At 37.9% G+C, this 16,962-nt stretch overlaps 2 protein-coding genes across 2 annotated transcripts in view; both read right to left on the bottom strand.

Moving 5' to 3' along the window:
• rell1 (RELT like 1) overlaps positions 1 to 4,733 on the bottom strand; it is a 33,462-nt gene extending 28,729 nt beyond the window's left edge. Inside the window, exon 1 of the mRNA XM_084109278.1 lies at positions 4,359 to 4,733. Within this exon, the coding sequence (XP_083965404.1) occupies positions 4,359 to 4,383 (25 nt within the window). The 5' untranslated portion in view covers positions 4,384 to 4,733. The remainder of the gene's footprint in view (positions 1 to 4,358) is intronic.
• A 1,708-nt stretch (positions 4,734 to 6,441) lies between these two features.
• rwdd (RWD domain containing 4) lies at positions 6,442 to 15,006 on the bottom strand. Its single transcript, XM_084108919.1, has 7 exons — positions 14,803 to 15,006; positions 14,395 to 14,475; positions 13,756 to 13,865; positions 12,596 to 12,746; positions 12,278 to 12,392; positions 12,141 to 12,190; positions 6,442 to 6,844 (listed from the first exon to the last, which is right to left on the bottom strand). Exons 1-7 carry the CDS (start codon positions 14,824 to 14,826, stop codon positions 6,812 to 6,814), a joined length of 564 nt encoding a protein of 187 aa, XP_083965045.1. The 5' UTR covers positions 14,827 to 15,006; the 3' UTR covers positions 6,442 to 6,811.
• Positions 15,007 to 16,962: the final 1,956 nt, after the last annotated feature.

The raw sequence follows: 16,962 nt of genomic DNA, 5'->3' as shown, positions 1-16,962 counted from the left end.
ATATGAGCATATACAATCGCTTAGTACAGCCGTAGCTGGTTTTAAGTCTACCATGTATGGTTACGTTTTTATGGCTTATATCCCAACTGTCAATGGAGAAATTGTATTGAATTTTTACTTCCGGAACCGGCTGTGGGCGGGACTGTGATGCTCTATAGTGGCAGCCACGTTGCGCCTCCATCTTGAAAATACATTAGCCAAAGAGGGACATACCTGGAAATTCAAGCTTTGCCTTTTGCGTTTTGACACTCAGTGGCACCCATAGACAGTAAAAGAAATGGACACAGCGACCCCATTGGAACTCAATTGAGACAAGTGAAGCCCATTTTCAGCGATTTCTTAGCACTTCCTTTCCTGACGCGCAGACTCAAACCGAGCAAAGCGTTACACGGACCACGTGAGCAACCCGTCTGTCTTCTAGTAGCTGTGCCAAGAGAAATCTGAATCATTCCCTTCCGAATCTTGCAGAGACGGAGAGTGTGAGTAGGAGCTGTCCATAAGCTTGGAGCAGGAGAAACTTTTGCTAGGTATTCTGATTAATTATATTGTCATTTTGCCTCCACGTCCCCCCGATTGCCCGCGAGCTTCTCCTCCCGTCTATACGGTAATCTCTCTAGTGTGCGACAGAGAGTCGCGTGGTTATGACGCAATCGTTAGCCTACTTTTACAAAAACTGCTTCTACGGGTCCATAACATAAGCTACAAGGTAATGGAGCATTTTATACATTGTCGTGTATCTTTAGAAATAAATAATGGACAAATGGAGTCTTTAAACGCCTTAGATGTAAAGCTATTCGCTGTCAAAGTGACGCCAAAATGAATGGGAGTCAATGGGATGCTAACGCAAGTGAAGTTCTGCTACAAGATGTCGGCACCCGGCCGACTTCAACTTCCGGTCGACTTCCTTCCCGCCTGGTGGCACCGTGCCGAGGGGGAGATTACTCGCGACTGCCGGCAGATTTGAAATAATACGGCCACCGTAGGAGTTAAAACGCCCTCGGAATGGGAGGGGCTAGAAAGTAATATTCAGTTGGTAGTCATAAGGGTCATTCCACGAAATCGGTGCCTTTTCAACTTTAAAAATTTGAAAAATATAATTGTTTCAAACTGATTTTTTTCAATACCAATTAATTCAAGACATCTTAACGTGACAAAAAATTGTGTTGGGCCATCTCAAGCTATGCCATTTATTATTTTATGACTGTTTATTTATTTCATGTTTTGATATTTTCCTCAGTCCTGTTACTGACTAAAGTGATACTATATATAATACTTCCAATTACAAATATGCAACAGTTTGCACATATTTAAGTAGTATTTTGGTCCCTCTTTTCATTCAGATTATGTCATATTTAAAAAAAATATGTTTTATATCATAATTGCCATTCAGATTACTAAAAATGTCCTATTTCAGGGATGACATCACATTACAATTAAGAAATATCTATACTTTGACAAGACATTTATTTTAAAAAGGGTCTTGTCCAAAATGCAGTATAGTACATGTTACTATGGTGAGATCTGTTTGACTGTCAAATGTCATTTTTCTTTTAAAATATCAAATTAATGACAGTAACAGGACTGAGCTCTCAATAACCAAGAGGGTCTTTAGTCACCTATTGTTTGCCATTGCAGTTAATTGCATGCATTATGGACAAGAGTTATGAACTTATTTATGTACTAGTCACCTATGGAACATTAGGCCATGACAATCTGCTTCCATATGGGAGGTAATCTAGAATTACAGAAAATGAGATGGACTAAATCCAGAAGAACTGCGGGAATGTCTCCGAGATGCTTGAAGAAACCTTCCTGAAAAGCTACCTGAAAAACTATGCGCAAGTGTACTTGGACAAAAGCCGTTTTAAATGCAAATGGTTGTTACACCATATTGATTTGAATTAGTTAATAGAAGTTTTATTTTTGAAAGCATTCTCACTTTACAGCATTTTAACACAAGTGCAGTACTTTTCATAGTACTGTAGCTTTGCAGGAAGGTTTCTTCAAACGTCTTGGAGATATTCTTCTGGATTTAGTCTCTCTCAGTTTCTTCTGTTTTTTCATGATGGACTCGATGATGGTGAGATCAGATCAGACCGGCTGTTGTCAGACTCCTTGTGCATACACAAATCTCACTGGATTATTACAGTTAATGGCAAAAAGAATGTTTGAAAATGTAAACTGATATTTCCTACTGACACAATACAGCAAAAGATATAAATAACTGACTTAAAACCATTTGGTTGATTTAAATCAACTTTGGACGTATAAAATGTATAAAAACTTTCCCTCCTCTCTGGATCCTGGTCTCTACGTGCGCGATAGTGCCGTTGCTTCTCAGCTGCAGTTAATGACATGTTACTAACAACTGTAAAAGTGTATAACAAATTAAGTGGTGTTAATTCTATGCAAATAAGACAAAGTACAAAGTAAGGTGCATTGTATACAAATGAAAAAACGATGCAGAAACAAACAATGGTACTAAGCAGCATGTGCTTGATGCTCATATGCTGCTGACTCATATGTCGCTGGTTTTAGCTTAAAAATACACAAAATAACCTTTATAAATGTCTATGTCCCTGAGTTGTTGTACTAATCCTTAAATTGCAATTGAATGTAAATATCAAATACACCGTCTATGACCTAGTTATGCAGCTGGGCTAGAATCTATGCCCCCTATTGCTCTGGTATAGTAACAGGACTGATGGTAACAGGACTGATGATTTGATGCTAATATGCTAATTTCTAGCTAACAGGTCAATGTCAGAAAGGCACATGGTATGTAATCTGAAAGGTTATTACTTCTAGATTTTGGTAATAGAAGGATTAATAAATAATTGTTTATATGTACACTTTAAAAAATGGTAACAGGACTGATGTTGTATGCCGACCCCTCTCTAACAACCCTGACAAAACATGAAAAATAGAATATTTAAGAAGAGAGAAAATTACCCTTGCTTACACTGTGGAATCCACTTGCTCTAAATGATGTCACTTCCTTGAAATTATGTCACTTCTGGTTTGTACCATTATTTTATAGGGGGGTTTTGGTGTTAGTAACAGGACTGATATGAAATTAGGGGACAGTGATAAAATTACTTATATTTCTAAGAAAATATATCTATTTATGTCAAAATCATTGCTTAACAATGAGATTACACTTGAGACAATATAAAATTGTGAAAATTGTTTCATTTTACCAAGATTTTACAAATGAGAAGTCCTGTTGAAAAAGAACAACCATAGTGAGGGACAGGCCAAAATCCTTACCCATAGCATATAATATGTGATTTTAATTATTTAAAATTATATTTTATTGGCTTTTACCTGGTCTTATATTGATGCATATGATCTATAGTAACATTAAGTTTTTTAAATGACACATTTATTTGTTGTTAAAGCAACATTAGAACTGAATATTTGTAAGGGACGCAAAAGGCACCGATTTCACGGAATCACCCATAAACAATTTCACCGCTAGATGGGAGAAAATCCTACACAGTGTAGCTTTAACGATCACGAAGTAAATGTGCGTTCACGACATATCGCAATTACCGTTTTACGAAGTGTTCATGTCCTCATAGAGCTCGTTATTACAATTTGTAAGCTGGGCTGAGAGCTGCTACCATCTGACCACTACAAATTAATTTCGGCACTGTTGCCAGATAATTATTTTTTGCGGAAACAAACTTCCATAGATTAATCACTAATTAGACTACCAAACGCTTTGAGTCGGTCGCTCCGCTCCAGTCATATTCTGTTCCAGTCCAGCTTTCAGTTTATGTTGCTTGGTGACACAAAAAGTTAGATTATTTTGGGCTTCTTTTGGAAATATTTTCATTAGCGAAGAATACTTATTTACTGTTTATAGAACTACTGTTTGAAAGCAATAACAACACACTTTCGCGTGTGATATACCGCTTAATTACAGCTGCTTTTAATGCTGTTTCATATATCTGACTTCAACTGTTTAAATTTTAGTTCCTTTAAACACATTTTAGGAGTTGATAGAAAAATTAAACATAATTGAGAACTCAATTAAGTCCCCTGAGATATGAAAGAGCAGCCTGAGCAGTGCAATTTCTAATGTCAACAAATCTGTTCGCAAGATATGACCTAAAAAAAAATCCAAAATATCGATCCTCGGCGTCGGACATGCGGCAGCATCGGCGCGTGCTGGGTCGCGAGCAATGCCAGGTCATCATAACTTTATGATAGACAGACGCACCTTGCGCAAAGGACCCCCAGCATTCACCCAAGTGCGCCACAAACATACTGATATAATACAGGCGTGTGTGGATGCGTGATTATCAATTGCCCGAAGAAGGAATGAATCGATCTGCCCAGTGGGTACTTACGTGACGCGGTGGTGGAATCTGCCATCGGCCCACCGGTGTGACCGACGTTCTGTCGTCCACAGATGAACTCGGACACGGACTGGAGTGTCCACAGACTCGTGAGCTTTGCACTGTGCTTACATTCACGGCTACTGGTGTTTCCTCATTCTTATCACTGCTATGATGAGGGACATCCCACTCTTAAAGTTGCAACCCCGTACAGCAATGCTCAAAGCTGTTACCCACAAGGTCCGGTGGACTTGAGTTACTCGGATTCGAAAGTAGAAAAATCCCCAGGACAAAAGGCGTTTGTAAAGATACTTGGACGTACAAAATTGTCCTGTCTGCGCATGGTGTTGGTTTGCATGCATGCAGATAGTGCGTTTCCAGTCCTGCAGGGGGCAGCATGATTCTACATGTGTACAAGCGCAACACAGAGGAAGAGGAAACCCGGAAAAAGTCTAGAGTCGGCATCTGCGCTTTAAAGGAATAGTTCACTTAAAAATGAAAATTATGTCATCATTTACTCACGCTCAAGTTGTTTCAACCCTGTATGAATTTCTTTCTTCTGCTGAACACAAAAGAAGATATTTTGAAGAATGTCAGTAACCAAACAGTTGGTGGGCCCCATTGACTTCCGTAGTATTTTTTTTTCCTACTATGGAAGTCAATGGGGTCCATGAAATGTCTGGTTACCGACATTCTTCAATCTTCTTTTGTGTTCAGCATAAGAAAGAAATTAATACAGGTTTGGCCTGAGTGTGAGTAAATGATGTCAGATGTTTCAGTTTTAAGTGAACTTCCTTTAAGTGTTGTGAATTTCTATATTCTGCATGGCAAATACTAGCATCTTCCAAAATAATCGCAGCAAAAATCCTTAATTCTTATTATGAAAAAGAAAATTAAACCCTATTAAATGTTATAGACAAATAATTCAATAGAATGCCCCTATTCTATACAATCCTAAAAATTATGGATCTTGAATTTGTTTTGGGGGAAACAAATCATTTAATGTTCATTTTTAATTTTAATATTGTATTTTATAATTAACTCTTGATGTTTTTTTTTTAAATAAATCTAGTTGATGATGGTAATCCTCACTATCTCTTTTCTCTTACTAAAATAGTAAGAGTAGTATGCTAGTATTCCGAATTCAGCATATTTGCTTTTCAAAGTTGAGTATCACAGTCAAAGTGATTTAAAAGCCACAGTCTTTTCAAGTATTCTCTCTACTTCGAGAATGCTTGAAAAGACTGTGGCTTTTAAATCACTTTGACTGTGATACTCAACTTTGAAAAGCAAATATGCTGAATTCGGAATACTAGCATACTACTCTTACTATTTTTGCCATAGAAAGTTATGGTAAAAGCAGTAAGAGTACTATGCTAGTATGCAGTTCCGAATTCAGCAATAGACCCTTCCACTACGCTGACATATGCTCTCGCACACAGTGTTTTCACATTTAACAAGAATGGCACTGTTTTATCTACAAAGACTGTGCTTTAAAACACTTTATTTCTTAAAAAAAAACACATATATACCCCCATAAAATAAAATATTACCCCCATAATCTTTTTTGACAGAGGGAGGCTTATAACAGAGAGCTGCCATGTTGAGATCACATGACCAGCTAAATAATACTTGGCTGCATCCAAAATCACATACTTCCCTACTGTAAAGAATGAAAAACAGTATGTGACAAAATAAGCAGGTCTGAATTAACAGTACTCATAAAAGAGTATGCAAAAAGCAACCGGATGACCTACTACTTTCGGCGAGATTCTGAAGCGTGCATATGATGTGCAATTGACTATCCCATGATGCCATGGTAGAAGATTTAACTGACGCTGGTAGGTCACATGATAACGACAGCATGTTGAATGTAGTACGTCCAGATTACATACATACTACACACATTTATACAGTATACTATACAGAACATACTATTTAGCTGTCGTAAAGTAATTACTTATTTCAAAATAAGTACCTACACAAGAGAGTATGTGATTTCGGACGTAGACCTTGTTTTATTTTAGTAACCCCTGTCAGATTGAATCCCACCTTTAAACTACCCATGATGCATTTTAAAGGACATTACACAAGATTAATTAAATTGCACATCACACGGATGTTATCTTTATTAAGTGACGCCCAACTGTTCTACCAGTTCCAAAATACAAGCATTTCAACCTGTGTTAGTTTACTTAACACACGCCTCATGATGTTCACGTGTGGCTCAGCTAATTTAGCACACACTTCTGTGGCTGTGAGGACATGTCTTTGTGACGGCAGAGCTCCTTCCACTCAGTGTCAAATCGGCTCTGTGGCAGCTTCAGGTGAATTGAAATCATGGCCGAAGAGAATTCAGGTCAGCTTTCATAAAAAACAAAACAAAAAAACAAGTGCACAGAGACACAATTCATCCATACATTCACCCGGCACTACATCAATCCATCGTTCCTTCTCAAGTATCTCTAATCTTCATCTTTTCCTCCAGTTTTGCTCAGCTATAGAAGAAAAAAAAAACAAGAAAGAAGACAAGAAATATATAAAAGTATTATAAGCGTGGACTACCGTTTAAAGATTTGGGATTGGGAAGATTTTTTTTATGTTTTTGAAAGGAGTCTCTTATGCTCACAAAGGCTGCATTTATTTGAACAAAAATGTGATAAAAACTGTAATATTGTGAAATATATATAAAAAAGAAATAATGCCATTTTAAAAAAAATCAATATTTTTTGATGAATAGAAAGTTCAAAATACAATTTATTTGAAATATAAAATATAAATATATTTAACATTATTAATGTCTTTACTGTCACTTCAATTTAATGTGTCCTTTCTGAATAAAAGTATTACTTAAAAAAAGATTAAAAAAAAAAAATCTTACTGACCCCAACCTTTTGAACAGTAGTGTATGAATCACATAATTCATTTGAGAGTTGTAGTATTCCAAGTAGTCCAAGTTTTAGTATTTCATAATGTCAATTGTTATTTAAAATCTATAAACATTGTTTCATTATGCCATTCACTAATATGATTACCTGAATATTTCATTCAAAATACAGAGGCCCAACAAATATTTGAATACTTCAGCCATACATAATCTGTATGTATCCATTGCATTAGATAATAAAATATCAAACCAAATGGCACCATAAAAATATATGATGCTGGACACTTTCTTAAAACTAACTTTTTGGTTTACTTTAAAGCATCTGCTCCCAAGGTGATTTGTAGTGGATGTATGAAGTCAGTTCACACAGGTGTCCTTTAGTAGAGCATATGAACTAGGCCCAAACACTTTTGTCTATTGTCCACCTGTCTATTGTTTTATTATTTAAAGCCTCAATTTCCCATTTCCGTGAAATGCTTGCATCGTTTTTCTTTAAAATAAACACTGTTTGGTTTGATATTTGTTATCTAATGTCACAACATTCAAACAGTTTGTCTTAAGTATGACCTTAGAGTCCAAACACTTCTTGGGCCACTGTATATTATATCTTATATAATATAAACTGCTTACATGCTGTTTGGTGAACAGAAAACATGGCAACGTATGGTCGGGATCCCCATACAAAAAGAGAAAAAAGACAGACATTATAAAACAAGTCTCTGAATGTTTAAAGGCCCCGAAAATACTTCAAGCGAAATCGGCGAAAGAACGTGGTGTGACGTCATTTCGAACAAAATCAGGCCAAAAAGAAGTTTGTTTGGTGTTCATTTAGGAAGTTCAAAACACCTTGACAGCTTTTCCGGAAAAGTTCGCACTGGCCGGTAAACAAGTCAAGTCAAATCACCTTTATTTTATATAGTGCTTTATACAATACTGATAGTTTCAAAGCAGCTTTACAGTGATAACAGGAAAATTATACATTTAGGCTGTTGTTCAGCTGAAGTCAGTTCAGTGTTGATTCAGTTCCGTTGTAAAGATCATCAATTATTAGTTCATTTCATCTATAAAGCAGTTCTGCAGAAAATAGTGATGTCATCGTCCAGCTCAGTTCACATCTCATACAATAGCGTCAGTACAGTCAGATCAATAATATTGCTGAATATTAAGTAAACATATTTGAGCTACCACTGGTCCATGGCGATTACGTAATAGGTAGGTGTGGCTCTGAGGCTCCGCCTTCTTTGACGTAGAAACCTTCTCCAGTTAATTTCCTCTAGGGTTGTGACGGTACCAAAATTTCAGTAGTCAGTACCACTGCTAGTAAAATCTTGCGGCTCACTGTACCAATTTCAGAACCAGAGCAAAAACTGTTGAAATAAGTACTCTAAAAAGTGTGGTCCCATTTTGTCTCATCCATTGGTTATCACTGTCAATAATAATAATAATAATAATTTGTTACATTTATATAGCGCTTTTTTGGGTCCTCAAAGCGCTTCACATATGGAAGGAGGGAATCTCCTCAACCACCACCAATGTGCAGCATCCACTGATGATGCGACGGCAGCCATATTGTGCCAGAACGCCCACCACACACCAGCTTCAATCATCACAGTTTCCGATTCAATCATGCATTTAAATACGGTTGTCAATCCAGAAACTTTGCAGTGTACTTATCAGCATGAAAAACTAAACTTGATTGTGAATGGATAATAAACAGAAAGCAAGAGAAGAGCCCTCCGTTTATAATCACTACAGCTGTCAATCTCTAAAGCGCAAACTCACTGAATTCTGCACTCTCGCAAAAAAACTCAACTTATAATAAAAAAGCTGTCTTAAATGTACAATCAATCTCTTATTTGCATTGCGTTTACACTTTGTTGGTTGTAATGAAAGGATTCACGAGCGTGCAGCTCATGTTAAAAAAACCCTGCATTTATAGCTGTGTTATGACTAACTTACTGACTAGCCCCTCTGATTGGCCATTGTGTTCACATGCTTGACAGATATGTTTGTGATTGGCTACAATGCTCAACACTGTTGAGCATAAAAACACACTGTTAAAGGGTTAGTTCACCCAAAAATTTTCATTCTATCATTTACTCTTCCTTATGTTGTTCCAAAACTGTGAGTTTATTTCTTCTGTTGAACTAAAAAGAGGATATTTTGAAGAATGTCTGCAACCAAACAGTTGACAGTAGCCTGAACAAAAGGGAACTGGAGCGCTGCTGAAATCCCTTGTGTCCTCCGGTGCTCTTGGAAGGGTAATAATTGAAAAAAACGTAGGAAAAAATCCAAGTCCAGGCACTCAGTGGATACAAAAAGTAATACAAAAGTCTTTATTAGAGGGCTAAAAAATTTAAAAAACACCAACGCGTATCGGCCCACTGGCCTTCATCAGGGTGTTAGTGACAAACAAACAGGAGCAGTACTTATACAGTAATTGATTTTAATTGAGTTGACAGTAGCCATTGACATTGAAAAAATAAAGGAAGTCAATGGCTACCGTTGACTGTCCGGTTACCAACATTCTTCAAAATATCTTCTTTTGTATTCAACGGGTTCAGAACAACATAAGGAAGAGTAAATGATAGAATTTTCATTTTTGGGTGAACGTCTCTGGTTACTGATGTAACCTATGTTCTCTGAATAGGGAACGAGACGCTGCGTAGCTTTAAGATGCAGTGGGAACGCCCTCTGGGTGTGCCGATTGTCTGAAGCCCTTATAGAATCACGCCAATTCATTGGCTGATGGCGCGGGCGCCGCCCCGACGCTCTTACGTTTTAAGCCATAGATGGCGCTCCGCGGCAACCGCACCCACCATAGAACGGCCTACAGCGCGTGCGGTGTGCTTGGTGGCTCTTAGGGCCAGATCCGTGGCTTTACAAAGTTCTTTGACAGCTTCAGGAGTCACTCCATTTCCCTCGTCCATTTCCTTCAGGACGTCCGCCTGGTAGGCCTGAAGAATGGCCATAGTGTGTAGCTGACCAGCTGCCATGTAGGATTTCCCGATAAGGGAGGAAGTAGTCCTACACGCTTTAGAAGGAAGGAGGGGACGCGACTTCCATGACGGCGCAGACGATGGAGCGAGGTGATTAGCTAACGTGTCCTCGACCGCCGGAATGGTGGAATAACCCTGCTCCACAGAACCCACAAGGTTGGTGAAGTCAGCGGCTGCCGCATTTGTCAGACGAGCAGAGAAAAGCTGCTTCCAGGATCTGGAAATCTCGTGATGCAGATCACTGAAAAAGGGCAGCTTTCTAAGCTCTGGCCTAGAATTAGGGCCACTAAGAAATCTCTCGTCGAGTTTAGACGACTGTGACTCGCAGGGCTCGTCTGGCCAGTCGATAGCGAGATTCTCCGTAGTGCGCGAAAGCACGTCCATAAGCTCCGTGTAAGCCGCAGTAGGCTGCGTTTCCTGGCCGCTAGGCTGGATAACGCCGTCGGTTAAAGCAGGCCCGAAATCCTCGGAGTCGGAAGCTGCAGTATAAATTACATCTTCCAGCCCGAAAGAAACCGTCTTGCGTGCTCCCGGGCTGGGGCATAAATAATTATGCGCGAACTCGACTGGCATGCCATGTGCGTGCTCGGGAGAGGGAGGGAGAGAAAGGGCGAGGCCCGTCTGCTCATGCTCCACATCCTCGAACTCTACATCCGAACCCCATGTCGCGAATCCTCGAGAGGCCTCGGCGGTCTCGGGAGTGCGACGGGGGGAAATGAATGACTCCTTCTCAAAAACCGCGAGCCTAGAGCGGAGGGTTTTGAGAAGCAGATTGTCACAGAATTTACATTTAGACGATCCTAAAACAGCCTCACGCGCATGCGAAAAACCCAAACACTTAACACACTTAACGCACTTACTGTGAGGGTCATCGCTCGCAATGAAGCGAGCACATGGCGGAGAGCAACGACGATATTCCATTGCACTTCACTGTAAGGAGAACAGAGTTCCACTTATTCCAGTCGCTGAAGTGCAGAAGACGAAGAAAACAGTTGTAATCCGAATTTTCGGCTCAGAAAAAACGAAAGCGAAGGGCATGAAATGGCCGCTTCGTGAAGGCAGAGAAATCTAAGGAGCAGATGGCGCGCGCGCTTGTATAATGTGACGACGTAAGAGCGTCGGGGCGGCGCCCGCGCCATCAGCCAATGAATTGGAGTGATTCTATAAGGGCTTCAGACAATCGGCACACCCAGACGGCGTTCCCACTGCATCTTAAAGCTACGCAGCGTTGAGTGAACCTATGAAAGAGAACTATCCCTTTAACCTTTGAGGCTCAGAGCGCGCTCAACCAAACACGAACGAAAACATTTGAAAGCATCGTCTATAAGCGGAAATGCTGGCACAGTCAACTTTTCTTTTTTTTTTCTTTTTAGTATTACTGGTACATTTTTAGTACTACTGACAACCCTAATTTCTTCTGTTCAGTCCGTTGAGGTTAGACGTGAGTAAAAGCATGAACACACTTAGAGCCGCTTTATAATAGAAATTAAAGTTGTAATTCTAAGTCACTGACACTGTTTTTTCTTGTTTAATACTGTAAAGCTGCTTGCTTTTAAACAATCTACTGTATAAAATGCTATATAAATAAACGCAAGGTGTTTATTTATAAAACGTTTTTAACTGTTGTTTTTTCACTGCTGTTTTTTTGGAGTGTGTTTATTTGGTTATTGAGAGAAAAGTGTGCAGCACATATTAACATATTCATCTAAACGCGCTCTCAGCAGCATGGACGGCGTCGGGATGTTCGCTAACAGTATATACCGCTGCTTACTTATTTCAAACTCATTTTTATCCCGTAGCGAGGAACGAAAAAGAACATCGCCATGAGTACATCAGGGGCCTTAAGAATGTGCATTTATATTTTAAGCATCAAATGGCTTTGTAGTAAATCATTCTATTTTAACTTACCTTAATAACATCTACCCAGTTCCAACCTCTTGGTAGTTCACCCTTATTATCTGTTTATTGCAAAGGGCAGATTCACATCAGTGTGCATTCAAACAACAAAGCCAAACTTCTTTTGTTTTTTAGCCAATGATACTAACCTGTTCTTCCAATCAGTTTCCTCTTCTGTGATTTGGTTAGTTGCTCTTTCTTGTCCTTCTTCTTCTTACTGACAGAGGTGGAATTATTCATGACATCGCTGCTGGATATCAAGGTCTGAGAAACAATACCAGTCGTTCAATTTTTTTTTTTACAGGAGCTGTGACAAAGTCATTCTGAACAATCAGTTTCCATAGCTACACTACAAGAGACCTTCACTCTGTTCTTTTGAGGTGATTTAATTGTTTAAAGATATAATGTGAAATATATCAGACATTGCACAATATATTCAGAGAGCCCAGCGGGTCAATAATACAGACCACAGCGGTTGTCACGGGCTGGTGGTTTTCCATGAGTGTTTCCTGGTTCTCTTTGGCCCACTCAAAAAGTGTGTACATCATGGCAGTGCCGAGGTTGGCCTCCACCTGTTCGCTCATCTTCGAGAGAATGTACTGCTTTGTCTCCAGCGATCTAAAATTAGAAGGTTCATTTAATCCTGTTAAATCCAATAACCTACTTGCACTATGAAATATGATATTCAATATAAATCTAATAGAATGTCAAGTACCATTCAAAAGCTTGCGGTCAGTAAGTAAAAAAAAATATATATATATATATATATTCTTTTTGCATGATTAAAAGTATATATATATATATATATATATATATATATATATATATTATACACTATATAATATACACTATACACTACACACTATACACTATACACTATATACACTATATATATTATACACTTTTATTAAGAAAAAGATGCATTAAATCTATCAAATTTTCAAACCTCTCTGTAGATTTTTTCAGGCCATAGTTAACATAAATGGTTTATATACAGCGTTATTTTCAGCATTATATTAGGTATATAGTTCAGTCACCTGTAAATATTATTTTCATTGGTTTTCTTAAATGGTGTGAAGAAACCAAAAATGCTTTATAACCTGCATATATTCAACTCTGACACATCAGTTCGATACTGTAAATGTGGTCTGATGTTGATGATCCCCAAACAGCAAAGTACAGTCTGATTTAGATGACTGTTTGCTCCTTTATTTGCTTCTGGTTTAAGTGGCCCTGGCAACTGATTAAACATTCTTTCAGTGAAGTTCAAAATAGGCTCACTTATGGTAACAGTTTTGCATAATTAAAAGTTGCAACATGAATTCGTTAATTCGTGTTTGACAGTCACTAAAGGATCACTAATCTTTTGCCATGGAAACACTGCAAATACGATACATTTATTTTTAGAAATTCTTAATTTTATACTTTAGAATACTGAATAGGGCCAATAGTCTGGAAACAAATATTTTTCCATCTCTGTAAACTTTTGAACACTTGTATATTAAAAATATTAACATATCCAGTGCAAATAATCTGACATGTCTTGGTCAAGTACAATCTATGAACTTAGGTTAGAACATTTTAGCCACAATGAAAGGCTAAAACAATTATACTGTGAACAACTTACATTCTGTTGTTGAAAAAAGTATCTAATGATATGTGCGGTGCAGTTTCAGGATAGTTCTCTGGCCAAGACACTTCTAGCAGGAAGGATTTAGTGTCATCAACATCTCCTATCTACAAATAAATTTAAAAAAAAAAGAAGAAGAAAAAAACACAAAAAGTACCATGATATTACCAAAAACTTTTGACAAGGTACAATAGTAGTGCTATACTATATGTTTTTATGCAAACGTATTATTAATACAATATCATCTAAACCAACAATATATGAATAGGGTAATCAGTTAAATCCATTATATAATAACATATCATCTCATACCATCACAAAAGTGTAAGAGTGTTATACCACTAAAGAATGTATAAACCAAGGCACTACTATTTATTTGTTTATTTACTTCGCATTTCACTTCTGCTCTAGCTTGTTTACTAAACCAGATAGATAGATAGATAGATAGATAGATAGATAGATTTTGGATAAAAGTGTCTGCTAAATAGATACACGTAGCTAAATAGTGTTCATTTTATCTGTACGGCATAGGCTAAATAAAACATCACTGTAAGTCAAAGTAAACAGTATTTGGTGTATTTATGACTTTTTTCACACCATTGACCTGAAGTATTAGTGTCGAGAAGCAGTTCTTACCCTGAACTGGAAAGAAACAGAGCTGAGCTCTTTAAAGCAGTCATCTCCTTCATAGATTGAACGCAGAGCCTCCAACTCCATCTGGACAAGAACACTTCAGTGTCAATAACCCTGCAATACCATGGTATTACCCTGTTTTGGACATTTACCGTTGTATTTTCCTAATATGATACCATGGAACATAAAAATGGAAACACTATACAGTAATATCATCGCTGTACCATGGTACCACCACTTTCCTTTTTTTGTATAGCCTAGTGTTATTCAATTTCAGAATGAAATGTGGGCATAAACAAGATGTTCATTAAGTTTGTGGTTAGGTTAGTATACACAGCTTTCATAAAACTTCCACAATGCATTTAGTGAGCATCTTTTAGCTCATGTTAGCTTTAGCTGTATCTGTCTCACCTCCTGGTCTTCATTGGCAGTCATGTTTTTCGCCAATCTAAAACTTTAAACCAGTCATAAACAGCGCTGGTGTATCAGCGGACTGTGGTCAAAAGAAAGTTTAAACACTAATGAAGATCAACATGCTTTAAGAATCCTGTAACTCAGAATATAGTCAGTCTCTCGCACAGTCAACTCTAAAGAGAAGAGTTTCATCTCTCAGATGATAGTCACGGTTACTGTCCCCTGCAGGACTGGAGTGCAGAAATGCACTGGCACTGCAACACATCTTAATATACACTAGATGGCGACAAAACACTATTATGTCTTTGAATTGCGCATTATGTCATATTTCGAGTATCAAGCAAAAAAGATAGAGCGTAATGGCGAATGAGTGTGTGTAGGCTACTACATAACAAAGGCAAAGGAAATAAAACATATGCATCTACCCTCAAAAAGTGTTATTGTCCAGTTAAAAAGCACTACACTATCAAAGTAATATTAGAGTAGGCTAATAGAGTAATTTTTTGTGACTCTAATCCAAAAATTCAATAGGCCTATATATCATATTTTGTAACATTTATTGGATAAATAAGATAATAAAATAACAAAATAACACTGAAAACGAAGACAACAGTCAATTTTACATTAAGATTTTAATTGTGTGCTCAAGAGTAGGACTATTTTCCATAAATGTCAGGTTGGGGCAAGTTGCCATAAATGTTTAAAATGTTGTATTTATTAGGTACAATGTGTGTGTGTGTGTGTGTGTGTGTGTGTGTGTGTGTGTGTGTGTGTGTGTGTGTGTGTGCGTGCGTGCGTGCGTGTGTGTGTGTGTGTGTGTGTGTGTGTTCCTTTATTATTATTTTCCACAGTTTATCTAAAAATGTGGTTAATGAAAACTGTTACATTCTTCAAAATATATTATTTTGTGTTCCACAGAAGAAAGAAAGTCATACAGGTTTGGAAAGACAATGAAAGTGAGTAAATGATGAATGAATTTACATTTGCAGGTGAACTATCCCACTAATAGCAAGTATCATTGTGACAACTGAAAACTGAAGTAATCTGCTAAGTATTTAACTCATGTTTTATGCAAAAAGTTGTCATTATGCATTATCTGAAGCTCATCAATTCCTATCTGCATTCTAATTAAAAAGGCTTCACTTATATAATCTAATCAGAACAAAACAATTTAATTTTACACCTTTTGCTTAATAGTTCACATCTACATAGTAATCAGGAAAAAGCACCTTCACGGCGACATGTTGATTATTAGCACTCATTTACATGTGGTTTACGGGTCAACAGGACGTCCTCATTGAGTCATGATTAAAGCCCTCTCTGATTATTGAGCAAACCCTGCCTTTGAAGACCGAGCTGAGACTCGAGGGTCGAGTCCAGGGCAAGAGATTATATCCCAGCTCACTTCTGACAGACCGATAGCCAAATTACCTGTTGGGAAGATTTACTGTTCTAATTTCAGATCTATTTCACCAGACCTCTTCCATTAAACAAGCCATCCAAAAATAAGTTTATAAAAGACACAACTCAGGGTCAAGAATAAATCATTTATCATCTCTCTGAAAATGCAATATTTATCATAGCTCCGTTGGGCTAAGGTATCTTACAGTGGTATGAGCACAGGAGATGGGATGTTGCTCAAAGTTTACTGTTCTGAGTCAAACCCACACATACAGTACTTGTGATGTGGGAAAGCAAGGAGCCATTTAATGACACACCACTCTCCACAAGCATTAATCTTTGAGCATTCTGACCGTTTGTGTTTTTGTGCTCCCAAAAGCTTTCGTGTCAGAGCATATGGCACTGTGGAGCCGAAAGTATATTTTACACCATTGTATGTTTCTTTAGGCAAGGAACCGCAGGCAGCTGGCCAAAGCTTTTACTCCCACAGTCTGAATTACATGAACGGTTGACTCTACACAATCTCTTTTACGACAACGTTGCAAGAGGACTATTGTGCGTGTGTGTTGTAAACCATTTGTATGCTTGCTTTGATGGTATTGCAGTGTTTAAAAACTGAATGGCATTGACATTTCCTGATGAGTGAGTAATGATAGTCACAGAAACCACGTACTGAACATGATCCGTTTAGAGATCCATTGTTTCCAAGCCCACGGCCGCTCTTGCCAGCCTTTCATTTTGGATCGCAATGTTGTT

Source organism: Abramis brama (genome assembly GCF_963993115.1).
Source record: "Abramis brama genome assembly, chromosome: 3".
NCBI classification, from domain to species: domain Eukaryota; kingdom Metazoa; phylum Chordata; class Actinopteri; order Cypriniformes; family Leuciscidae; genus Abramis; species Abramis brama.
The sequence above is the reverse complement of the archived record's forward strand: the minus strand, read 5'-3'. Positions and strand labels throughout refer to the sequence as shown.

Excerpts from the sequence above, each read along its gene's own strand:
- rwdd (XM_084108919.1), bottom strand. The coding sequence starts at position 14,826 with ATGACTGCCAATGAAGACCAGGAG. Across the intron at positions 14,476-14,802 it reads CTGCCAATGAAGACCAGGAG|ATGGAGTTGGAGGCTCTGCG; the intron begins GTGAGACAGATA and ends GTTCTTGTCCAG. Across the intron at positions 12,191-12,277 it reads GAAACTGATTGGAAGAACAG|ATAATAAGGGTGAACTACCA; the intron begins GTTAGTATCATT and ends TGCAATAAACAG.